Source organism: Caloenas nicobarica, chromosome 16, assembly GCF_036013445.1.
Source record: "Caloenas nicobarica isolate bCalNic1 chromosome 16, bCalNic1.hap1, whole genome shotgun sequence".
In the NCBI taxonomy this organism is placed as follows: domain Eukaryota; kingdom Metazoa; phylum Chordata; class Aves; order Columbiformes; family Columbidae; genus Caloenas; species Caloenas nicobarica.
The window spans coordinates 9,077,702-9,104,455 of NC_088260.1; the positions used below are offsets into that span (position 1 = coordinate 9,077,702).

The 26,754-nt window shown below is 40.9% G+C and overlaps 1 protein-coding gene across 3 annotated transcripts in view; it reads left to right on the plus strand.

Moving 5' to 3' along the window:
- Positions 1–26,398, plus strand: part of DGCR2 (DiGeorge syndrome critical region gene 2) — a 43,113-nt gene extending 16,715 nt beyond the window's left edge. Inside the window, exons 2-11 of one of the 3 annotated variants that reach the window (XR_010607086.1) lie at positions 1,704–1,826; positions 9,288–9,413; positions 10,370–10,589; positions 11,538–11,614; positions 13,967–14,143; positions 15,397–15,600; positions 19,544–19,696; positions 20,367–20,603; positions 21,411–22,209; positions 23,511–26,398. Coding sequence is in view for 2 of the 3 variants with exons in the window: in XM_065646513.1 (XP_065502585.1) it covers positions 1,704–1,826; positions 9,288–9,413; positions 10,370–10,589; positions 11,538–11,614; positions 13,967–14,143; positions 15,397–15,600; positions 19,544–19,696; positions 20,367–20,603; positions 21,411–21,652 (1,559 nt within the window). In the remaining variant the exon portion in view is untranslated. Of the gene's footprint in view, positions 1–1,703; positions 1,827–9,287; positions 9,414–10,369; positions 10,590–11,537; positions 11,615–13,966; positions 14,144–15,396; positions 15,601–19,543; positions 19,697–20,366; positions 20,604–21,410 lie in introns of all 3 variants that reach the window. The other 2 variants (XM_065646513.1, XM_065646515.1) reach the window with 2 other exon arrangements.
- Positions 26,399–26,754: the final 356 nt, after the last annotated feature.

The following is a 26,754-nucleotide window of genomic DNA, read 5'->3' on the forward strand; positions in this document are numbered from 1 at the left end:
TTCAGCTTGAGCTGTGTGGGGGTTTTTTTGTTGTTTGTTGTGGGGTTTGTTGTTGTTAAATTTTATTACACATTTTGCTTGTACTCTTTTAGTGTTAGCTGTTTGGACTGCGTAAAACTCTAAAAATGGGTGAGACCGCTCTCCTCTGGCTGCAGGGTCTGTTGTTGGCGGTCGTCTGGCAGGTCTGGGTGAGCTCTTGGCCGTTTCCTGACCTGAGTGTTTGCTCCGAGTAGGCGGTTGCTAAGAGGATGTGCCTGCTTTTATTTTTCTAGAAGAGCAGGTCTGGTTTTTGAAGAGAAACCGGTACTAGAACTGGATTTTAGCCTAACATTGAATTAGAAGCCTATTATCAATATCCTGCACCAATTACCACGTGTACAAGTGCAGCTTTTATTGAGAGTGCGTGATGACTGGTTTTATTATATTATGCCTGGTCATGTTGACTGAGCACTTAAATGTGACCTCTGTCTTCATTTAGTTTAGATGTGTGTTTCAAGAAGGTAACAACTGCAATTACAGCTCTTTTCTTAGGCTGTAGACTGTGGAGGAAAGAATATATACCTGTATTTTAAATCTCTCAGAGAATTCTCCCTGCAAAACAATTCCCTGCTTGATTCTTTCAAAATCAAGGATAAGCATGTTTTACTTTAAAACACTTCTTTGCCCCCTTTCTCTCTCTTTCTTCTTGTTTTTCTCTGAACGTAGCTTACCTGGGATTGTTGTAGCCTGCTGAGAGGAAAACGTGCTAAATTGTTCAAAAACATTGGTCGGAAAATGGACAACCAGCATCCAGGAGAAAGATGGATGGTGATGGTCTGATGAGAAAGGGAGCTGATGGGTGCTCGTGGCGACTTGCAGACCTGCCCTCTGTAAACAAGCTTAGAATTGTTCACTTATGTAGACAGTTGTGGTTTTTCTTTTCCCCCCTGCAAAATGTGTTGAGGGACACAAAATGAAGCTGAATTATTAGCTTCTGACATTTGATAGATGGAATTGATATAAAAAAGCCTTAAAAAAATTGTACTTTTTATAATGCTAATTAGGTTTGACAGTCTGATGATGGCAAGTAGGCAGTACTCTTACAGAAGCAGGAGCTACATGTTTGCAGATATTGCCAATTTCTTGTAAAGGATGTGTTCATATGGAGAAATTCTACAAAAGAGCTTGAGCTAGAAAGTGCAGACAGGTTCATGGATATGGAAATAGTTCTATGAAATGGCTCTAAATCAGGCTGGACATTTGCGCAAGTCTAGCAGGTCCTGGCATATATAGTGATTGGAATGGAAATAGGATTCTGAATTTACTGCGTAATCTAGCACTTAATTACTGTAGCATATTTTTGTTGAACTTTGCTTCTGAGAAAAGTGAACAAGTAGTCCTCAGTGCCCCACAAGAAGTGGATGGGTAACGCTGTGGTGATAGCTGCTCACATGGTATCTTTATCAGGAAGTTTTTACTGCAGATGTCTGAGAGGATTATTTCCCAAGCCCTGGCAGCCCGCCCTCCTGTCTATTAAAACCACAAACACGCAGTTTAAAACATGGAAGCCATTTGAAACAAAGCAGTTTTTAACAAGGCTGAGTTATCCCGTGGTTTTGTCCATTATGCTTCAGTGATATGCTACATGACAGATGATTAATATATGTATAGACTTGCACGAATAAATAACGCTTCAAACCAAGCACAATTTTCTTCTTTCGCAGAGCTCCGCTGCATCCCCGGGCAGTTTGCGTGCCGGAGCGGTACCATCCAGTGCATCCCCTCCAACTGGCAGTGCGATGGGTGGCCCACCTGCGAGGACGAGAGTGACGAAGTTGACTGTCCGGGTAAGGAAAGAGAAGATGGCTCATCCCAGTGTCAGCTTGTTTTACAGCAGCATTTTGACTGTTTAAGATCGCTTGCTTGTTTTTGTTTGAAAGTGGAGATTGTTTGGTAAACTGTAAGCATTATTTACAAACTTTGAGTTGGCTTCTCTTCCTTTTGTGCAACTAATGCTACAAACTTCTTTTTTATACTTGTCTGAATTATCCTTCCATTCTTACAGTCAGAGTATGTATCCTGGGAATGAGGAGAGTTTGTAGTCTGAAAAGAGACTTCCATGACAAGGAGAAAGTCATGTTGCAGTTAAACAAAAATGACACATTGGCCTGTGGTTAAATTTGGAATTACTGTTTTGGTGGTATAAGTGTATCACTCAAACTGTGCTGAGTGACGTTGTCGGTCTTCACCTGGGGAGAGAGCTTGTTTTATTGCTCCCTCTTCTGATAATGCTTCTTGTGCTTAAGTAGAGAACTTTGTTTTGCCAAGCCAGCTGGTGTATTTACTCTTCATAAACTGTTGTGATCAAATGCTGTCAGGACCTTATCACCAGCAGTGGTTCTCTGCTAAAGCTACTGGATACTGAGCTGTCTCTAAAAAACAAGCAAGCAAAAATTTTTTTTATTATTAATATATACTCACAGTTTTGAACATTTCCATGTATTCTGACAAACAGCCTAGTGCAACCCTGTTTCTGTGTGTCATGAAAGTGAAGGGACCTGTGTATATTTTTTTTTTTTTTTTGCTAAGAACAATCTGAAATCATTAATTCAACTGTGGCATAATTGAAAACTTTCATCTCTACAGTGTGACTAGATTAAATCAAAAACTGCTTTAACAAGTTCTTTGCCACTAAATTACTTAATTTGCTTGGGAGAGAATGACATGAACTTTGTGGCATTGCCATCACAACATTGAGTCTGTCATCATTCTGAGTTTTGAGCTGTTTTAGAGAAGCATTACAAAATAGTACTATAGGTATTTTACAGCAACAAGCTCTTCTAAATATTCATATTTTCTAGTGGAATTAGAGAAATAAATCTAACACTCAAACCTTGTGCTATAGTTAGCCATCTCCCTAGTGTGTGTTATGCACAAATAATTTAAAAAATGTGTTCAGTGCTCTTTTTAGAAAGCTTTTGACTAGTTTGTGTAAGTGTATAGATTTGCAGCACGGGGGGAAAAATTGTTGGTAGTTTATTCTGACATTGAACATTAGCTTGTGCCATTGATGTTCTGTTTAAGGTTGTTCTTTACAATGTGGATGTCCTAAAGAAAGATGCTTTTATAGTTGTGCTGTTATTGTTCTTCCTTTTTAGCTTACTTTGGCCAAATGTGAAAAACTAAGGACCTAGTAAAATGCTGAAGGTTAATGGAAGTCAATGGCTTGGAAAGCAGAGTCACGTTAATGTTGGGATTTACTCAAAAAGCACTGAAGGCTTCACTTGTGGGAATATTGGAACATGCACATTAGCAGAAAAGAGTACTTTTACTTTGTTGTATTAGTTTGAAATTTAAGTTGTTGCATGGAGGATACAACAGGATGATGTTGACTCAAGAACTAGAGTTACAAAGAATATTTTATATATGACTAGGAAGAGGGTTTTATGAAAGTAACATTTCTCAGTAGATAGGCTTCTGCTTTTGTTTGAGGTCTAGGTCTCACTGGACTGTCTGGCCTAATGTGATGAGAAGAACTGTGAGAAATGAAAGGAGATGCATAGGAGAGACTTGATTGCGACATGTCTGTGTGCAGGAAGAGGAGAAATACGTACAGAAAGAATACCAGAGGGGAAAATGATGGACAGCATAGAGAAGGAAAGTGTTCTACTTGATGAAAAGAGTAATTGGATAAGTAATTGGTGAAAAGGCTCTGCTCGGTAAAACAGCCAGAAAGCTGGGTGTGGTGTTTGTGAAAGAAGTGAGTTTTGCACAGTAATGCAAGGAGTGTAGCCAGCAAACCAGAGGAACAAGAACTACTGGTGTGGGATGTAAAAACGCTATTATACCTGTGACAAAAAACTGGTGGGATAGTGTTGTGACCTGAAATGGATGTTGAAGGGCATGTGTTGTTCAGAACTGTCAAGAATAAGGACAGGTTGGTGTGCTGGTGTGCACATGAGTGGCGTGCTGGAGAATAAAAAGGAATAGCCTGAGTGAAAGTAAATCTGAGAATAAGTTTGGAAGAGCACGGTTCTCTTATGTTGGGGAAAGCAATACATATGTGACCAGTCATAGGAGAGACTGAGTCCTGAGATGTTCATTGGGGAGCTAATGCTACTACTAATAATAGCATGTAGTCATACTCAAGAGAGAACTTTCTTTTTTGGCCATTGAATTAACAAGAAATGATGCGGCTTTAAATTTAGAAAATACTTTTGGATGATGCAATCATGAGATGAGTCAGCTAAATTTAAATACTTTTTAATTAAAATGTTCTTAATTTCAATAAAAGCAGACTGGACACTGAAAGAACTAGTTAGTGAAGTCACCTGGACTTGTGAAACTTGGAGAATTAAAATGTCTTTAAATTATAAGGTATGAAATCTCTCTGAAGCACGAAAAGAAAGCTTGCAAGAAAGGGCTCTGAATTTGGTTGGGAAGCTTGTTACTTTTCAGACTAATGGCACACGCCAACGTGAGCAACTTGGAAAAGGTCAGTGGCAGTGAACGGGGGTTTTGTGGTGGTGAGGAAAGTGTTTCAGTGACCCCTTAGTCATGTTGGTATTTCCAAAGGTTTAATGCAAAGCCATTCTAAGTTATTTGGCACTGTCAGTTTAGTTCACCATTTTTTAGGCCTGATTTCATTCATGTTAGTAACAAAGTTCCTATTAAAATAAGGGGATCATTAATAAATTAGTTTGTTAATCGTATGTTGTCTTAAGTACAAGAAACACTCCAAACCTTAAAACATTTTTGTTAGATAATTTCTTGTGGCATTTTCTTCAGAGCACAATTAGGTAAGACATTAATTCATTGACAATCTGAATAAGTGTATGAAATGCCTATTTTTGCTAGGCCATATATTTGTCTGAAGACAGTTGTCATAGCTCTTTTTATTGTTACTGTGTCTTTTCAGAATGACTATTTTCCTTTAAAACACAGAATTCCCTTCAGTCCCAAACCTGCGATGTGTAAAGTGCTATTCGCCGTGCCTTTCCCACGAGGCACACAAATGTTAGTGGAATCTGCAGCAGTGATTACCCTCAGTTCATCTCTCTGGTAGAGTAAAACTGTTGGCTGCTTGTTCTTGTGAGCGTGCCAGAAATTGCGAGGAGGGTTTATGTAGCACGTGCCTGCAACTCTCTTCTGCTTTAGCAGTGGAGACTCTTGAAATTTGTGTACTGTTCCATATCGACAGTTATTGATCCTAAAAATAGTTTATCTTAAAGTGGTGTATTCTGTGAAAAGGTAGAAACTGGCATGTTTCTGTACAAGTAATCAAAGTAGTAACATAACTTTTCCACTTCTGTAAAAGTTCTGTATTTAAACCCGTGAGAAGGAAGGGCCCTGCAGTTTGCCTTTTACTGCTCATTGGATTTCCAGCTTTGCTTCTGCCAGAATATCAGATCAGCCTGGGAGCCTGATTTGGCACAGAAACAGTCTTGCTAGGAACTGTAAATGCTGTTCTGGAGCAATGTCATCTTGTATGCTTATACATTATAATATTATTAAGGACTTCCTCACATATGGTATCAGGACGAAACATATAGACTTGGAGGCCGCTTGCCCCAGCACGTGCACACTATATTGTTTTGGGGTCTGCTCAGTGTCTTTTCTGGATCCAGCTGAAGGTATGGCCAGTGACTGGTACTGCAGCAGCTGCAGGACACTGGTTTGCAGGGGCCATAAACAGCTTTGTGTTTTGTTTTGCCAAGGATCTTGTGTTTGGTTGATGTTTGTGCACTTTAGTACATCTCCTTTTCTAAAGCTAGGTTAATAATGCCGAAAACCTCTGATCATTTCCACACCTTTTCTGAGCCCTTGCTGAACTCCTGTATGGTGCATCCTTTTTACCCTACTCCATGGTGTTTAAATTATAAGCTCTTTACTGTCAGTCTATGACTTTGAATAGTGCTCAGCCCAGCAGGATGCTGTTCTTGGTTGGCATCAATTTCCTAGCGTAATACAATTGATAACGCGAAGCGTGGAGCTGCTTGATCTCAGAAGAATCACTCCTCTCTGGGGACTTCTGAACTGGATTTCTAAATCTTTAGGCACAAAACTGGATTTAATCCTGAAATTCTCTCACCTCTCAAATTACAATGGGATTAAAAGCTTCCCAAGTTCAATATGCTGGACAGAAAATGTGAAGCTTAGGGGACAAGGCAGCTTTTTGTGTAAATTTTGAGAATCTGTGTGTTCAAACAGGAGCAACTAAAATATTGGAACAAGTAAGATATGACAAGACCTGGTTGCTTCACAAGCAGTTTAATTTTGACATAATTTGACGTAGTACGTGCAGCCTTGTGAAGAGTTTGGCTTGAGCGACCTGTCAGCTGTGACACAGTAACTCAGGAAACCAGTTCAGCTCCCCAAATCCCAGTATTCACCCCTTTAAGTCCTGACCCTACAAGGACCTCTTTGTATTAGAGTCTGCTGTCCGCCTGCCCTTTTTTTGGTGCCAAGCAGACCTTGCTGTGTTGTGGCACATTGCAGTTTCTCTTCCAGCTCCTCCGAACGCAGTTTTCCATTCGGGACTGCGTTGATTCCTTGTGCAGAGCTGCTCCACATGGGTACGTTCCAGCCCGTTCCTGCGTCTCCTGGTGTCAGCCCTCACTTCTGTGTGGTCTCAGCTCACGTTCCATTTGCACTGCTTCGGTTTTGATTACTTTCAGAATATTAAGCACATATGGAGTCAAAATTATGGCTTTTTCATTTCGAAACACTCAAACGTGGTTAGGTTGTGAACTTCTGGCTTAGGTTGTTATCTTGAAGCTTAGTCCGTGACACTATTCATTTATTTATAAAGATAAAAATATTTTTATAAAGAAAGCAGGAACAGCAAAGTACTTAAAGAATTCTTCGGCAGAGTATAGGAACAGTACAATAGCAAACCAGTCTCATTACACCTTTGCCACCAGAATCTGCAGTGCTTTTTCATGGCAGTGAAGGGACTTCGAGGCTCATTAGCATCGTGTTCCTTACTGCTCGCGAAACACTTGTCATTGTTGCTTTTCTCGGAGACCGAAAATTCAGGTCACACAGAAGCAATTTGATATTTGAAGAACTCCAATTTATTAAGCAGCCGACAGTGTCGGGGTTGAAGGAGAGGTGACTGGTGGGGGCCGCTCTCTGCCCCTGCAGCCCAGCCGGGTCCAGGGACCACTGCTGGGGAAGGGACGAGTGTCCGGCTTCTCTCAATTTAAATTAAGATGTTAGCACAAGTAACCCTTTCTTAACCTCGCATGTTAAAACCTGTGAACTTCTGTTTTATTCCCAGGGGAGGTAAGTTGTTAAGTCCTCGTGGGCGTTATGTTTAGCCGAGGAGGGTCAGCCATATGGTGTTGCATCTGCTCTCACTTCAGAAAGGGAACTAATTCTTCGTGCGTTTGGTTCTTACTAGTTCTTTGGGTTTAGTTGTTGCCATTTAATGCCATGGGAAAATAGAGCTTCCCATGCTGAACTCAGTTCATCTATGATAAAGTGTTCAACATTAATTAGCATTATTTTGAAAGCCTTACTATAATTAAAGATTGGCTTTTTTAGTGTCTCAGTATCACTCTGAAAATCGTAGTGTAAATACTGCTACTGAACCATTAGGATTAAGAACAGTCGAATTCTAAAGCTAAAAATAGATTGGCCTTTAAAGTAATAAAAAATAATCACTGATCTTCACTGTCAAATTATTTTACCATTTTGTGTCCTTTGAAATGCACACTAACTGAATTTCTTGGCAGTAACTTCTTGCCCGTGATAAATAGTGTATTCTAATATTGAACAGCAGAATCGCTACTTTATTCCTGTAATGTCATGTGAGTGTATTATGTGCAGCCATTTCTTAATGGGTGATCTCTATAGACATGTAATTCCTGGGATAATGTGATAATTAAATATCCCTTGCTTATCCCATTAGCCCAGGGCAAACTCAGTCTGCTAGAGGCAGATAAATGCAAAGCTGTTCTGCTGTTCCTGGGCTCTAGTTACTGATGTTTTTCTTTTGCTCATCAGTGCTAACATTTGGTTCCAAGGAGTGCATTTTTTGATGGTGTATCTTTCTCACCAGGTAATACACCAAATAGTCTCCAGCTCTGGATTTAAATTATCATGAAATTGCTGAGGACTTCTTGCTTTTTAAAGATGGTCTGAAAGGAGGAAGTTTTGTTGGCATAGTTTTGAACACATTTCAAACAGATGTAGTTAAACCTATTGAAGATAACTGTGTAGCTCCTCTGTATTTGGGACCATGACTGGTTTATTTGGTTTGGCTGGCCTGAACAGAGCTAATCAGCTTTAAAGGAAAATAAACTGATTTTTTAATATAGAAAGGAATGTCTACATAGCTCTTTGTGTTGGTTAAACTCCATTACCTTTAATAACATCTAGTAGTATTAAATAACATACTAGTAGATATTTCTAATGCTTACCTTCGTGGGTTCATTTTTTCTCTTTAAGGTTAATCCCTTGTTTCCAGATGAATCTTTCTCAGTGCTCGTCTCTGCCTTTCTCAAAGGTTTCTCCCCACCACCATGCCAGCCCTCCTACTTGTGATCTTGCCAGTGTTTCTGGCTGTGGCCCATCGTGCAGCATCTCCTGAGCTGTGTGCTCCTCCTGGACTCCTGTAGTCACGTGGAGCCCCCAGCTCCTTCTCTGGAATAACGCCTTGCACTGTGTTCTTCCTGAGTTATTGAATCCACTTGTCACGTACACCCATCAGAAGCCCTGACACTGAGATGAGGGGGTGTTTGTTTTTTGTTTCAGAAATAATGAACTAACGTTTCCTTTAGAAGCTTGAGAGTGAATGAAAAACCTCGTTCTTCTGGCTGAAGATAGGTTTCCTTTCCTGGTTTTAGTTTTGTCCTAGATCTTGGAGAATGTGTTGGAAAATATATTGGAGTAGTTGTCTTATATCCTTGAGAACACAACCGAGAAATGAAGCAGCTGGAGAGTGGGTAGTTCTGTAAACAGGAGCAGATAAAATGCACTGGGGATGATGCATTTGCTGCAGCAACTGAAATGATGAACGCTGAGTCCTGTGTACAACTGCAGGCTGTTGGGAATCTGCCAAAATATTTAGCTTGCTCGGCAAGACTTGTGTAATGGCTTGTTGGTTCTTTTCAATTTTAGGTATTTCTGTTATGTACTGTGTAAGATGGCCAGCCGGTTATTGCAGGGATATACCATCTTTGTTTACCTGACTGTTACTTATCATATAGGTCTCAAATGAAAACACAGAGAAGGTTTAATAAAATGAAATCTGCCTTTGCTTGCAACTTTCACCAGTACTGACTGTGCCTTCTGGTCCCCAGGCTTGACAGGGGACCAGCGAACTTACCATGGGAAGGAGAATGTGGACTCCAGGTACAATCGAGGGAGAGGAGGAGAGACAACCCGCTTTCACACTGTCAATGTGGCACAGCCTGTCCGCTTTAGCAGTAAGTTGCAGACTGGGAAATCTGGGCCATCTTTGTGATAATTAATTTAGCCGTTTAGACAAATTTTTCTTTTAAGGAGAAATTAATATATTTTTCTCTTGCATGGCTTTTTGACCGGTTTTTATTCGTGTGCAGTTCATTTTAAGGTTTTTGTAGATTTATATATGTCCTTTTATATTGCATAGTTTATATAGCAGGCCAATGCCCCTAGTAATCCTACTTTTTTGAAACCAGAGTTGCAATTTTCTGTTATAACTCATTGCAATTACAGAAAACTAGGCCTGTGATTTAAGTGATGGTTTCAGCCTCTAGCAGGGGTGATAGTCTAGCAGAGAGAGCAGTTCACAGCATCACCTTCTTATTTCCTAAAGACCCACTTTGCAGCGATGTCTTTCCAAAGCAAACAACAATTGCCCCAGAACCCGCATGTCTTTAGTGGCTGACCGTGGGAGCAGGATTATGTGAATACTGCTGAGACTGTATGTAAAAGTAGGCTGAAAACTTCATAGGAAGTTGGGCATATTGCTAACCACCTAATGGAAAGAAAGAATCATTAAATTGGCTACCTCTGTTTTTTCCTGCATGCTTCTTGCTGCTTGTTTTGACTTAAATTGATTGAACTGATTGGATTTGTAAAGATGTGCAGGGTAATATCTTCCACAGTAGATTGTCAGTCTGAATTGAAGACTTTAAGGGCTGTCACAGTGCAACGAAACATTACTAGCAGTTGCATCTTTTTAAATAAGTCTTTTAAAAATTTCCTTTATCAAAAGCTGTCGTAAAGTAAGTCTTCTGTGATCTGTGATGCATGCACCTCCTCCCGGTGGGGTGAATTATATACAGTATGTTGTGTGTGCATGTCCAAGTCATTATACGTTGCCTTGTCATAAACTGGTGAGGATGCATTATCTTGAAGATCCTAATTTGGGGGGAATGGTTTCCCTTCTATTCTTCATGTTTCCTAGGAAAGTGCCCAACAGGATGGCACCACTATGAGGGCACAGCCAGCTGTTACCGAGTGTATTTGAATGGGGAGAACTACTGGGACGCTGTGCAGACATGTCAGCGGGTGAACGGGTCCCTTGCCACCTTCACTGCGGACCAGGAGCTGAGGTTCATCCTGGCACAGGAATGGGACTTGGAAGAAAAAACATTTGTGAGGAAGGACCAGCGCAGGTGAGCAGGAAGGACAGAGATCTCGTATTACGTGAGAAGGGTTTCTGTGTGATACAAATACTGTTAGTTCCATTTGCTTAGAAGATGTAACGGTAAAATTGACTTCAGGTTAATTATCCAGTACGAGCATGCTGTTTGACTGGCCATGGCTATCTGTATTTTATGTTTTAATTGACATTAATAGATAGGCTGCAATTCAGCAAAGTTTTTATATTCAGGCTGTCTCAGCAAGATACTAGTATTCTCGAATTGCCACAAGGAAGATGGATTTTGCAATGACTTACCGCTGCATTACCTTGTATAGAAATAATATGTCTTTAAATTTTTCAATAGAATTTTTTTTTCCACTAAGTACCAGTAGCCATAATAAAGACTGCAAGTTTGAGATAAGAATGAAGTAAAAACCATTTTGAGTTGTAAGAACTGTGTTCTGGTGGCTTTATATATTTCATTCTGTTAGTTCACAACAAACATAATTCCTTTTTTTTGCCTGTGAGTTTTTTGTCAGTCTCGTGGGCTGCCATGGCAGGTCAGCAGCAGTGGGTCAGTAACGGTGTCTCTTTGTCTCTGGAGAGTTAGGTGGTTTGATCCAGAACATAAGTTGTGTATGTTTATGAAATATTTGACTTCTGGATGGTTTTGTGTGGTTTTTGGGATGCTGAAGTGCTGCCATAACAACACAATAAAGTGCTTATTATGAGTAGAAATAAAAGACACAATGAGTTATCATTTGTAAACAGGAAACTGTCAAGTGTTTCCTCTGTTCCTAAACTGAAGTCTCTCTCTGTACATTGCCAACAAATGGGCTGAAATGTTAGGGAAAAAATCATCAGAATGTTTTGAAAGTTAGTTTTTAACTATAAAGACATTGGAAGGTTCTGTGTAATTTAATTTGTTAGTATGTTTTTGGCTTGTATGTTTAGAATGTAACTGAATTTATTTTTGTAGGTTCTGGGTTGGATATCAGTATGTGATCACCAATCGGAATCACTCTCTAGAAGGGCACTGGGAAGTAGCTTATAAAGGTAGGCTGCTCAAATTATTGTGTAGTTAAATGGCCCATGGAAACTGTCTTAAAACTTGAATATTATTTGCAAGAACAACATAACTTATTTCAGTGATAGTGTTGAAGTAGTGTAGGGGAGCTGCTTTGCTTTACAGTACTGAAACAGGAGAGTTTAATACTCGATACACATACCTTATTTTCAAGTGTAAGAGTTTCACAGTTTTTCACGTTGACGTTTTGTGGAAAGAATGTGTTTTTCAATATATTTGGGCTTTCTTCTTAATTAAGCTGAGAAAAGGGAAATGACTCTAGTTGCTCATTCTTTTTGGTGAATGCCTAGATGAACTGCTGATTCCTGATGCTAGTATTCGCACAGACTAGTGTAGCATATTTGGGGGTTTTAGCTTTTTAAAAATTCGTAGGTTTTTATATAGTTTAAAAAAAAGTATTTAAATTTGCAGAACTACCTAGACCTTTTTCATTTTAAAGTATTTCAGTTAGTGTACTTAAACCAATGCAAAATATGCCTAATCCCAGAAATAAATCACAGTTTACATGAAAAACAGAACATTAATCTGATCGGCATCCCTGGCTGAACTATTTCAATTGCAAATCAAGCAGCTCCCTCTGCTGAAAATGCAAAGGTATGGTCTATACCTTTTATTTTAAGTAATTCAGTTGAGGGATTAGTTAACCTTAAAGTTGTTATATGGACTCTTATGTGTAGAATTGAATGCCTAAATGCTGTACTGGTTTAGGTAATGGAAAATTTAAAACAAAGGGCTTCTTTTAAGCATCAATCCTGTAAATTCCAGCATAGCATTTAAAAACTAATTGTTTTCTTCTTATATACAATTTTCAGTAATGGAAAATCTGGAAGGAAAACTTTCCATTAGGTAAAAATATATTATTATGAACAGAGTTTTGTTAAATGGTTAGGTCTTGGAAAATGCTTCTTTGACACATGAGCAAGTAGTAGAACCCAGCATAGCTTTTTAATGACGGTACTTGCTTACTGTGCTACCGTGCACAAAAATAGTTTTCTTTTGTCATTTAAGTGAGCAGAGTTGACTGAATATTCATAGCAAACTGCTCCTCCCTGTGGAGGCAGGAACATTTTCATTAGTTCTTAAGGTACCTAAAGATGTTTTTGGACAGCAGGGGAAAGGGAAGGAGGAAAGTCCAGCTTTTTCTCTTAATAGGGATTTCTGGTCTGGACAAAAGTGTTTATATAGATAGGGTTCCCCTGTGAAGCCCAAGGAAAAACAAACCAACAAACCCCAAACACCAACAACATACAAAACCCAAAAAAACATTCATTCTCCTTAAAAGGACCTTTATTTGCTCTTTGAAAAGTTGACTGTACTGCCATCTGCTGACAGACTGTTTACAACCAGGGTGGCATTAATTATAGAAAAACGTGATGCCTGTTTTTATCGTAAGTCTTATATGATTTGATGCATGATATGAATTTAAGCCTTCTCAATACCGTATATTCTTTTCTTTGCAAGCTTTCTATATGATAAAGGGATACCCATATGGAATAAAGTACATAGTAGTACAGAGTAGCATTCAGTAGCTTCTGAAAAACTTAAGCTTCATTGACTTGTAGTGAGGCAGACTCTGAATTCCTAGTATCTGTTTGAAAAGTGATTCAGGATCTTACAGCCTGGAAATTTTAATTCATTATTGGGAGATGTGGAATGGAAGCCCTCAAAAAATGATAGCAGAACTTAGTTGCATTTTAAAAAATTAAAGAAACAAACAAAAAATCATACCTAGCAGTGTGTGAAAGGACCGTAATGTGAGAAGACTGTAATATGCTAACTGCAAGAGCTGTTAAAATCGATGTTTAGGCACACAGATTTGGAAAGTAGGCTTCATATAAAACGGGCTGCTGCACGGGGTAGGTGCATGCACATAGGTGTATGCACATCTTTGTATGTACATACATCTTTGGAAGCACTGGTAGGTGCTCGGAGTACCAAGTACAAGATCGCTGTGGGTTCTTGCTCCGCGAGTAGTGAGCGTGGCCAAGCTCAGCGCTGTTTGAAGGGGCGCTTGATTACTGTCAGGTAAACCTCTTGGGACTGTGGAAAGCAGCACTTGTAGAGATATCAGAACATCATCACTCCTACTGGTACAGAATGACAAAATTACCCAGTACTCTGCAAACAGCAGCCTCTTCTCTCTGAGTCACCTCTTCCCTCTTGCGTTTGCCTTCCCCTGGAGGAATGTTGCTAATGGAAGCTAAAGCTGGAGGACAATAGCCGTGTAGCAGAGTTGGTGTGCATGGAATGAGTGACATTACAGGGCCTCACTAAAGCTTTGCATACCCGCAGGCTGCTTATACCAATGCATCTTTTTCTAGGCTCTTCAGAAGTATTTTTACCCCCTGACCCTATCTTTGGTACGGCTATGTCTGAAAATGAAAACGTTCTTTGTGCCCAGCTTCAGTGTTTCCGTTTTCCTACCCTTCGGCACCACGGTTTACACAGCTGGTACGCTGAAAACTGCTATGAGAAATCTTCATTCCTCTGCAAAAGGAGTAAGTTGGGTTTAATTCAGTGTAACCTATGTCGCGTGTCTAAATATGCTTATAACAAATACAGGGAAATCGGTTAGTTATGCTTTCTACATTTTGCCGAATGAATTAAAAAAAAAAAAAAAACAAACACGAGGGGAGGGAAGTTAAATTTCTGCTTGGTTTAAATAAATAAGGGCATCATGATGTGTGGTTGTCAGCCACAGTAAAGATTTTCACTAAAAAATTATTATTAAGCAGCTATATCACCCCCAAAATAAAGTATGCTTGGAAAAAAAGGTTAAAAAAAGCACACCTTATTAGTAAGTATCACTCTTAAATTATTAATTTCACATGAAAATGAGGAAACACTTATTTCTGGTTTATTTTGAGTATTGCAACTTCTATTGAATTATTTCCAGCCAATTATTGGAACTGGGAGGGGAAAAAAAGGCAGGCGGAGCTACCGACTTAAAGAAGGGGAAAAAAAAAAAGGCATTCTGTATCTTGCATGTCCTTACTCCCAAAGGCTTTATACTAACAGAGGGAAAATACTTCTTGGCAGTATTTTCAGGTGATATTTAAGATACCTGATATAGATGGTGCTTCTTTACAAGAAAAAGTTGTTGAACTTTTACTGCAGTTCTTGAAGTTTTTCTAGTTTGCTTTTTCTTTAAAGCAGGAAAAAGACTTACAGAATGGCCAGAGAGGAGCACTCAGCCCTTCTTTGCCTGCTTTTGCACCTGAAATATCAGCAGTTAGGAAAACAGGAGGTTGCCTTCTCTGCCCTGAGATGTATTAAAGTCTTGGAGTCTGGTGTTGAAGGACACGTGTTTAGTCAAAATGATCATCAAAAGATGACCTTTTCGGTCGTCTCCTCAGTGTCCTTCAGGTTCGGTCCAGAGAAGATCCAGCTTTTTCTAAGTACCAGCAGAGACAGAGGGAGCTGCAGCAGGCGTGACAGTAAAGCTCAGACTTCTCAGACCACTTGCTTTCCTGTGTCTCAGAGAGAATGCCTGAAAGTGTGTCAGTTCCATTAAATACTTAGAGCTCACTGTGTCAATTTTGAGCAGTAAATCATCCCTGCATGCCTCCAGAATATCCATTATCTTCCCCACTCCTTGGAGATCCCTTTTCAAAGTTGCTTTAATGCGAAGGTGTGACTTCTAACTCATGGTCTGCTTATGTTTACAAGTCACTTAATGTAACAGAATAAACTGGACTCCTGGCTGGCTGGCTCACAGACACCTGGATATTGATGTGCGCTTCTGTTCTAGGCCAGACTTGCGTTGATATCAAAGACAACATTGTCGATGAAGGCTACTACTTCACTCCGAAAGGAAATGATCCCTGTTTGAGCTGCACGTGTCACAACGGTGAACCCGAGATGTGCGTGGCTGCTTTGTGTGAACGGCCCCAGGGGTGTCAGCAGTATCGCAAAGACCCTAAGGAGTGCTGCAAATTCACATGTTTAGACCCAGGTAAGAGCTGACTGCTACAGTTTTGTCAAGGAAAATGAGTTCAGTGCTCAACTTGGTTATATTTGGGTATAATTTTGCTTGAAATGATGCATCCTTTCAATTCCTTGACATTGCTGGATACAGCCCCTCTGTGGGGAAAAAATCTCGAATCATGGGAAATGAAACACTTCAGACTGTGGCTAGATGTAATTAGTCATGCTTGATGCTACTGATATAGGAGAAGCAGCAGCTTATTTTCTCTACGGAGGTTGGCACTACTGTGGATTTTTAGTAGAGCATCTTGCATTGTTCCTTTGTCATGTTTAGTTGTCATGAAAAGACTTTTCTCTTGAGCACTAATTAAGCATCTTTTTGTGGACATGAGAATTTATGTGTGAGGAAGTTCGCATGCAGGGATCACGTGGGAAACAAAGTTTATAAATTGTACAGAGTTTTAGTAACAATCGGGACATGTAGCCTTATTGGATTTAGCATCTCAGTGCAGTGTCTTGTTTTGGATCAGTAAAGTCTTTGGTTGACTCTGAAACTGTTTGTCAGTCACCATTTGGGGATGTAGATTTGGGGAGAGGGGTTATTTTCCTGCAAAGAGACTTGTGAAAAGAAATAGATATCCTACTTGGAATCTACTGTGAGGATGGTTGAATCCTCGAGCAGATTGCTTGTGGTGTCTCCATTTGTGAGGATGTTCAACACCCAATTGGACTCTGTCCTGGGCAACCAGCTCCGACTGCCGCTGCTTGAGCAGGGGTTGGACTAGATGATCTCGGGACGTCCCTTTCAACCTCAGCCGTCCTGTGATACTGTTATTTCCAGGTCTTTTGAAACAACTTAATCTTACCTGAGTGTACTAAGAAACCGTTGTTCTGAATTCCCATGGAAAACACAGGTCAACTCTTCCTATTGGAGGCTTCTATTTTAGTCTGTTACAAAAGAGCGGTGCTTATTGGCTTCCAAATTTGCAGTCTTTTGTATTTGTCTTAACTACAGAAGTTAATCATTAAAAGCCACTGACTCCTTCCTGTCATTCACATTTGTTCCGAGGGTTAAGCTTAACAGATGTTCGTAGCTAGTCTTGCAGGTTGGTCAGTGAAAAAAATGGGCAAAAAGCAGGAGTCTGCCTCTCACTCTGATCAGCAGAGTTAGGACTTCGCCTTCACTTTTTTTATCTTCAGGAACAGTGTCAGCAAAGCATCATCCAGAAGATGGGATAAGATGACCTGGGATAACCTCATGCCGTGTTTTTTAATCCTTGCTTATTGCTGTGGGTCTTAACTATTTCATGAATACTGATTTGAAGAGTGTATTTTATCACATCCTTTCTGATCCTTAAGCTCTTCTTTCTGTACTGATGCTAAATAAGACTGTTTCATTACACTCTTGCCTGAAGTGTTCTGTTTTTTTTTTTTTAGTAACTTAGTATTTGAGAGAAGAATCATCAAGCAGTTGTCAAACCTCCTTCATAATGAAGTTACTTCAGCTAGTGATAAACACCGAAATTTTTAAATTAAGCATTTCAGTTTTCCTTCTGGGTGTTTATAAATGACTATTCCAGATGACAAAATTAATGAATTACTTCCTTTAATCAGCATGTATTTATCTTTGTCCAATTCTTACATATATCTTCCCTAAGCTCTGTTGCAAAGGAAAGAAAACGGTTTACTAATCAACAGTAAGTAAATTAATCACCCAAGGAGAGACTGGGGGGAAATAAATCCTGCTGTTGGGTTGGCAGGTAATCAGCTCTCGCAGTGTGAGTGGGTGAGCGATGATTACAAGTGGATAACGAATATTACTCAAGGACTTGGTAGTGGAGGAATTTTTCAGTGGTAGGAGTAAGCTGAGCAATCACAGCGATACTGCCTTGAAAGATGCTTCTCCTCATTTAGTTGAAGATAAATAGCAGAGGAAAATCTTTCATGTTGTAATGGTGAAACCAAGGTAGTCTGTCTATTGCCGCTCCATGGATGTGGTAGAAAATAATTCTTCTGCATGGTTCTTGTTTAGACAGACCTGCAACTCTTATTTGTGGAAAGGTAATAAAGGAAATAAAACACTTCGAAAGAGCTGATGGTGCAGAAGCTTTTCTGGTGACTAAACTGGTGCAGTTAACAGAGTATTGCTACTGTACTGAGTGTAAAACAACCTTTCTGAAATAATCTGTTTGTATTTGTGTGGGTTGGAAATCTCTGTGATGACTTATCTTGTTCTGTACAAGCTGGGTCTTTGTCTTTTTTTGTAATCTAGGACTTTACTGGACAATAGTTTGTCCAGTCAAACACGTTGACTGTTGGGAGCTCTCGGAGGCTGGGAGCAGGGGGATAGAGGCTCAGGACATCCCAGAAGGTCCAAGAATTGCAGGTGTACCTGGCCTAAAGGGAATACGTGGAAGTCAGGCTTTCTGCCTACAAGGTTTTGTCACACTTGCCTGTCACACTTCAGTCACTGTATTTAAGGCAGGTATTAGCACTAATTCATGATGTTCATGAAGTCGGCATTGCCATAAAATGGAGGAGGAACCGCGGCAGGTCTGTGGTGTGTTGGTTGGAAGGTGTGTGACCGCAGCGGGTTCAGCTCTGACGGTCAGAGCTGCTGAAAGGTCTGGCAGCACCGAGGCTTTGGTACCGCACAGCCACACTGGAGAGGTGGTGATATTCGAGCTCTGCGCATAGTGCACTACTAAATGAATCTCTTGTTGCCAAACAAATACCAGCCTGTTAGCCGTTTACATTAACGATGTATAAATTAGGTGGATTTTTCTGTTAGTAACATTTATAGCAAGCCGGTACTTACAGCTTTTTTGAGGCTTTTAACTTCTTTTTTAAGGAATCTTCGATCTGGCGTTAGCTGCTGTTAGTGAAAGGAAAAGTGCTGAGAGAGCTCCCACAGCCGTGGTGGGCGCAGGAAGGACAGGTGGCCGGGACCCAGCTGGTTGCTCTGCGAGGTGCGGTGTCCCTGCGGTGGCTGGGGACACGGCTCCGTACCTGGGAGCTCTCGTGTCCTGTAGCCATAGGGGACCAGGCTGTGCAGCCACTTCATCTGTTTCTTATCCACGCCTGACCTGGGTGTGTGTCTTGTTCAGAGCTCTTCAATGGGAAATTAGTGCAAAGGACACAGCACAGCATTTTTAGGTCATTTTTTGTTCATGTAAAGCATCTGTACGTGCACGTGCTACTTAAGCATAACCAAGTGTGATTAGCTGAATTCTGAAAAATTAATACCCCCCATATCTGGCACTGGTAGAACAGTGATAATTTGCTCACAACAGTCTTCCAAGTCTGGATCTGGTTAGCAATGGTATTGAGCTCTCAAAGTCCTGAGCTCCTGCTTATGTTTCATATTCTGCCACTTCCTGTCTATGTGATTCTAGAAGAGTATTTGATTCCTGTTTATCTTAGTCTCTTCAGTTCCTGAAAGACAATTATCATGTTGATTCACCTTTTTAAAGTATTTTTAGTTCCTGTCACTTAGTAGTGCTAACCAACGTACTGGTGATATACAGAATTCAGCTGACCACATCTTGGTGATAATGACGATGTTTAGAGATTTTGGTTTTGGAAATCTAAAAGTTAAGATGTCCAGAAGTCACATAGAAGTAGGCTTGCCATCCTCTTTAGTGCAACGTCATCAGCCGTGCCAGGGAGACAAGTGGCCCTGCAAAATGCCATTAACCTTTCCTTTTGCCTGTTTTCAGGGACCTGAAGCCTTTAGCATTTTGTTCTTTTGCTGATTAAGATATTTTTAGAAACATTTAGATTTTCTTGCAATAAACAGATAAATCATCTGATGAATCATAATTTTCTTGCATTTTTGAAATACACAGAGGTATTAAACCAGGGTATTTAATCTCCACTCCGCATTTATCTCTCCATTACTGACAGAAGAACATCGAGAAAAATGAGTCTTGAACAACAGTAACAGGCTTCTTTTATATTTTTTGTCACAGATGGCAACAGTTTGTTTGATTCAATGGCTGGCGGAATGCGTCTGATCGTTAGCTGCATTTCCTCCTTCCTCATCCTCTCTCTTCTGCTTTTCATGGTCCACCGGCTACGCCAGAGGCGAAGAGAGCGCATAGAGTCTTTGATTGGAGCGAATTGTAAGTAGCCTGTATCTGTAAAGAGTCCTTATCTAAGTAGTGTATTTTGCTTCAGAATAAAGAGAGCAGAAGAAATACAAAACTGTGGAAAACATCATCAGAGGTCTGGTTATAGAGTCTAGTCAGTACTGTACCCAAATGTAGCTCAGCACTGACTGCCTGAACTGGTCATGATTTGTACAAGCTTTGGTTCTCTGAACCACTCCACATTCAAAAAAGAAACTGTTATATTGATTGATGCTTATCTTGTGCCTCATGCTTATTATTGACAGATTGATGTAAGTAAAGATGAGAAATTTAATGGTCTCACTTAACTGTGCCTGTGTGTGTGTTTTGGTAGGTTCCTCAAACTTGAACTTTTTTAGCCAATAATGGAAAAATACGTTTTGTTTGTATGTGGTCTAAATCTGAAATACCGTCTATGTGTGAATGATCTCCTTAGTTTGAAGAGGTTAGATTCCAATTTAGATGCGGTACAGGACAAACAGGCTGGGAGCAGGTGGGCCTGGGTATCGTTGTGTAACTGCAGTTACTTGTATAGGTTATGTTGACTTTTTTTAGCTCTTCAGAGTCCCTTGGGTGTGAAAAGTGGAAAAAGGTGTTGAGACCTGCCTTAAATTGAAGAAGAAAGCATGGAATCAAGTCACTTCTTTTTCTTCTCTTGAAACAGTGCACCATTTTAACTTGGGCCGCAGGATGCCTGGTTTTGATTATGGTCCCGACGGTTTTGGAACTGGCCTTACTCCACTGCATCTTTCAGATGATGGGGAAGGTGGAGCGTTTCACTTCCATGATCCGCCTCCACCCTATACGGCTTACAAGTATCCAGATATTCAACATCCAGATGACCCACCTCCTCCTTATGAAGCTTCTGTCAATCCAGACAGTATCCTTTGTTCCACGCCAGGTATCCAGGCAATAACTTCTCTTTTTTTACCTCTTTTTAATTTTGGGTAGAGGGTAGACTTGGGTTTTTTTCTTTTTTTTTTTTTTTAACTGTAATCACGTTTTAGTGATCGTGATGGGAAAACATTTTGTGATAAATTTCCTATTTCTGTGATGGAAAAGTCTTTTGTTGAAGTGTATCAGTAAGCTTGCCTCTTCCCAAAGGTTCTTTGGATCACCTAAATTACAAGTTGAATCCATGCTGCAAGCAGTTTAACTCTTAGACCATACCTATTTCCAAGCCTTACCTTGGATGGGTTACCTGGTTACCTAATTTCCACTATGCTGATACCTTTTTTGGTGTTTGGAGATAGGTTTGTAGAAATTGGTATTAAAAGTAGAACAGATATAAAGTACAAGAGATTTTGAATAAAATATATCCAGTGTCTTCTCTCCTCCCCACTTCCCCACCCACACTCTCCAAAAATTGACCAGAAATATCACTTTCTAATGATTCACCCAGTACTCTTCAGTTTTGCAGCTGTGGTATTCACATACTGTAGAAATCATTCCAATTTGGGATTTTATAGCAGCATATCTCACAAGATAAGTGGGCCTGATTAGTGCAAGTATCTTATTTATATATTGAAGTTTTATTTTCGCTATATAATTTTCCTCTTTTGCAGTGTCATCTCTTCGCGCATTAATGCAAAATGAAGAAAAACTCTGAGCTTCCAGAAATACAGATAGTAAATCTTTTGGGGAATGTGAGATTATATACTTCACGTTCTGATTCTGCTTTTTTTTTTTTTTTTTTTGTCCTTTGCAGATGGAGTTCTTTCTCAGACTGTGCAAAGCAGTCCTCCGTCACTAGGAAACTGTGATGTATCCCCACAGCTCACCGAGGGATCACTTCCTCCCTCGGTTGGTCCTTCTCCAGTGGAGCTGGAAGACTCTGCTGACAGCAGCACCTTTCTTGTCCCTCCTGACACACCGCGAAATGACAACGCACCGGCAGAAACTCTCATGGGCAGCCGTCACAGCCACTGTTCTCTCAATACCATTGTATAAAGGAGTAAAAAGCTGACTGCCAGTCAGAAATAGTCTTAGCAACTGTTTGCACAGACAAACACTAATCCGTGGTTTGAACTTCAGAAGGAATCTCCACTTTGTTTTTTGAACACTGCTTTTATGTTCTAGATTAGGATCGTGCCTCTCGTTTTTTGGCGGTCGTTATTCATTCACTAATCGGTTTGTCTTGTAAATATGGATTGTATAACTGCTCTTTTTTTCCATTGGCTGTGGAAAAGAGTGTAGATAATTCCTTTGACTTCTAAGGAGGTGAAAAGTATGGGTAGTGTCGTTGGTTTTTTTTTTTTTTTTCTTAACCTGAGAGAAAACAAAATCTACATCAGAAAAAAGCTGCTTGGATTTGGCTGGATACCACTGGATCCAGGGAGCAGACGACGGAAAAGGAGGCTGGGAGCAGTCACCATTCAATCAATTGCTTTCTCTCTTGCTTCAGTGCTACACTTGGACAGAGCAGAGGAGACAGAACTGCAGGAGAAGGGGCTGGGGGCCTGTTTTACAGAGCAGGAACACTGAGGAGCTGAAACACATGCCACCAAGTAAGAGCTACACAGTGTAAAACGTTTGCATGTTTTGATCTGCCCTGCTGTTTCAGAATGCCGTAAGGGACTGGAGGATGAATGATCTACGCAATAGGTTACAAGTGGGTACTAAGAATACTGGGATTTGCAATTACAATTATTTGTTGGTAGCTGCAAAATCTTTTATTGTTGGGTAAACTTCTGGCCCATAAAGAAAATCGGGGTCTGTGTAATGCTTGTGTCCTTTCAGTAGAATCCTCGTATGTGTTAAGTAGTACTTTAGGGAAGAGACGGGAGCAATTAACGTGGATGCCGTCTGACTTCACATGAAGCCCTTGTTTCTTATAATCCTATAAGGAAGATTGAGGTGTTTTTCTTTGTAGTTTCTCTTTTATGGTGAACAGTTGCACGGGAGTGGCCTGGATAGAAGACCATTGTTCTTGCTTTTCTTATTGCATGCTATATTTAGCATGTAAATGTGTTTCCCTCCCCTCTATTTCACTTCTTTACAGTTCTACAAATACCATTTAAAACAGTGATCAACATGCACTATACGTGATGTTTAATTCTAATTGGGCGCTCGTTCCTTATCTGAGTCCCATAAATTGCCAGCCCTATTCTAGGGATTTCCCCTGTGCTCCGCAAACCATTTATTCAGGTCCCATGAGGGGTTATAATGAGGTTAGTGTACTTAAATCAATAAAGCAGTTTGCTTCAGTCTGATATGTCATCCTAAATTTCCCCCTCAGGTTGAACTCTCTAAGTTAATTTACAGATGGCAAACAGATTCATTTGCTCCCGCACTAAAACCAAAGTCAAGCACTGTTGGTTTTGATAATGAATGCAAAATAATCTTTACAGGTGATTTTAAATTTAAGTTTGGAGTTCAGTGTACAAGTAATTTACCCTTTTTCCCCCATCCTCCTTTTGCCTCTGCTTCTCCCTGACTTACTGCAGCAGTCAGCAAATGAGGTGAGTTATAAGGAATTTGTAAAGAATGCTCCTTGTGAGTGTTCTCCTGTTACCATATGAAGGGTACACGCCTAGAGGGACAGGAAGAACACACTGTATGGGGGTGTGTATGTGATCTATTTTTCTAGGAATGATGAGAAATCATACTTGTATGACAAATCCTAACCCACGGTTGTGGTTTCCCAGTGCAGCTGACTCTTTCCCCATTGAATATGCTGCTACTTTCTATTCTGTGTCTTGCCTATGGGCTTATACTGTACGTGGGGATTGGTCTTGACAATTCAACTCCTTTTGTACAGAAAACTGAGTTTCGTTATTGAGATCGTACCTGGTGTTTTGACATCCAGATACTTGCTAACAATCTCGAATCCATCGGAGAGTGTGAATCACGGTTCTGGGGTGCGCTGCTGGCACACGAGTGGGAGGAATTGCTGCTAGGAAGCCTCTCCGCCTGGAGCCGAACCGCCGCCACGTCCCGCTCCTGCTCTGCCCGGCTCAGCCACAGCGGCACCGAAACAGGAGCGATCCTCCACCCCGCGGGAGCTCTGACCGGCTCCTCCTCCGAGTTCGAGTCCCGGTCTCATGAAGTGGATGGATAGCGGTAGTCAGAACCACGCGTACAAGCGATTGAGCATTTCTGAAGTATGAAAATAAAGCGGGTTTTGTGCATTTTTGAGCACATTCATACGTTTTATACATTGTATGTACTGATTTTTCTTTAGTTTTATAGGTACGAATGTGTGCGTGCGTGTGTGTGTTTCTGGGTGGCGAGATATATATATATATACATACTGTAGACGGTAACCCTTGTGCTGCGTCCAGCTAGGTGCAGCTAAGCACTGGGATATAAACTAGGCTCTTAGAGTTAATACTTCTCTCAAGCTGGCTACACCCTGGTGTAGGACAGGCTGTGATAGTGTACACTTCAGTAGGATGTAAAGTCTATGCTACTACAATCTGTTCCTGAAAAATATTTTGTTAGCAGTGCAAAATAGAAAACTTCAAATTTCTTTTGAAGGCAGATGGAATATTTGTTCTTTGTAGTATCCTAGCGCAATAACAAAAGGCCTTTTGGCTCAGTTTAGTCTCTGAAGCTGTGTTTTGTGGCTGAAGTGAACAGATACCTTACCTCACACTTCTCCTAACACTGCGGGGAGCTGTTCGGTATTTTGGGTTTTATTTTACTTTTGGTTCTGTGGTGAATTTTATTGGAAAATAAGCTCTGTTACAACTGGCCCTTGATTGTAGCTATTCCAAATGGAGGCTTCTTTGTAGAAGCCTCCGTGTGATATTTTCTCCATTGCTTCTGAGCCTTGCCCACATGTATATTGGCGTGGAGGCTGCTATTTTTCTCTCTTTTCCCCTATCCTTCTTCATCTTGACTGTAAACAAGGGAAATTTTGCCTTGAACAGAGCAGCTCACTAGATACAGCTCATTTGCGCCTCTTGGTGAGCTTCTAATTTGGCAATAAAATTGTCATTTTTTCCCTCGGTAATGTAGCTTTTTCACACTGAGTACTTTCTCTTCAAGTAAGAGCCTTTGTAGCAGAAAACATCACAACTACTCAGACTTCTGGACCAACTGGGGAAGAGTTTTCTTGACAGCAGTTGACTCCTCAGCAAACCTTCCTTGCTCTTGGCAAGGTCCCTGGTAAGCAGTTTGTCCTCAGCGCCGGTGACAGAGGGTTGATGCTTGCCCGAGGAAGACCTTTCTGGTTTGATTGCCATTAGGTTGAGATCTTTGGAGTTATTTTGCTCATGGATTTTTTTTTTTTCCCCACCGCCGTTCACTTCTCTGGGTGTTGTTTTTTTTTAAACTCCTGGAGCATCCCAGCGGGGCTGGTGGCATCACCACCTCGTTCCTAGCACGGCACGTTTCTCTGGCGATGTCTCTGACCGCAGTTGTTGTAACGTCGCAGCGCTCGGTTCTGCGCAGGACTCGCGCCTCCCGTTGTGGCCTCGGACAAAACCGCTCCTCAGATTCCCCATCCTAGTGCCCTGGTGCCATATTGAGGTCCCTGCTGTTCCTTCACAAACAGCCCTGGTTGTCCACAGCAGCCTCTGGTTTTATTTACTAGGTGAGTTGTAGAGTATTGTCAGGTTGGAAGGACGGTGGGTTTCCTTCAGAACCGTCATTCAGATGTACAAATTGCTCGTCTGCGTAATGTTCAGTCTTGTCTAGTTTTGAACCTCAGACTATTCCTTTACCCATTCACGGCAGGACACTGATCTAGAAGATTGAAATAGGTGGAAAATTTTTTTCTGAAGGCTTAACCCTGCAGTCGGCGGGTGCCCTGTCTGCACAGGCGTCGTGGGTGGTGGCCTGTTCACATGTCTCTGGAGTTTCACTTGGGAAGGAAATGTTTTTGTGACCAGTAATTACTGTTCTTTTCCCATCTAATGTTAAATGAATTTGAAGCTGGTTTTAAAGATGTTTTTATCTTTCAGATGTGGATTTTTCAGTGGCAAATCACTGAAGTTGTAATGTTGCCTCACACAATCCATAACACGTCTGGTTGTTTTGTTTGGTTTTGGTTTTCAGTTGCTGGTTTTTTTTTTTCCTCCCTAGCTAAGGAACATGCAATATACAGAACTGTCTTTTAAATTTCCCTTGCAAGTTGGGAGCTTGACCCTAAAATCAGAGCAGATTAGTGCAGAGGAGGCGAATCGAAGTTCATACATTTTACTCCTGATGTTCCCCAGTTCCAAATGAAATACGTGTTTCTTTGGAATAGACGCTTTCGGCAGTAAAGATCTGCTTCCCCTAACAACAGCCCGCGTTACCTGCCTGCTACGGTATGACATAGCTTTAATTTTCCAGTATTGTGCACCTTGAACGTTGAGTGGGTGTCGGTGGATGCCAGCGGGGATGCTGCGTGCGGGGCCGAGTTGTGTCCCAGCGTCAGCTGGCGGGTGCCTGGGAGGCTGCGGGAGAGAATGAGACGCTGCTTTTTACCTTCTCCTGGAAAATAATTTTAGCCGATGCTGCATTTACAGGCTTCTCCTGTGTAGTTGGTTTGTGACTGGACTTAACTGTGGCAGTATATAAAAGATTTTGATATTCTGTGAAATACCATGTAGAATTTAAATTTGATACTATAATAATTCAGTCCCTGTGACACTGGTTTTTTGTTTTAACTTTTCTTTGGGTTGGCACTAATTTTTTTTTTTTTCTCAAGATGCTGTGAGAAACATTTCATCCAAATGCCAAATAAATTGTGTTCTGTAAGAGAAATGGCCTGTTGCAGTGTCTCCTGATTTCTGCACCGGCGTGGTTCCTTAGCGTTGCAAAGGCAAGTCTCGTTAAATCCCACTTCTGAGCTGGGATCTTGCAAAAAGGGAGGCTGCCGAAGTCCTTTGGTGTACAAATTCCAGTGGAATTTACCTATGAGTGTAATTTTAAGAAAGTCTTGATTTTACACCCAGGAAGGTGAAGTGCAGCCTGTTCCCGATGCCCTCCCCAAACCTGCGGGAAGATGCCGAGTCCCTGGGCAGGAGGGTTGTGCTGGATGGGAAACAGAGATCTGGACCCCCCGCTCCCGGTGTGGGGTGATGGGGCTCTGGGGAACGAAGCGACTTGGTCACTGGTCC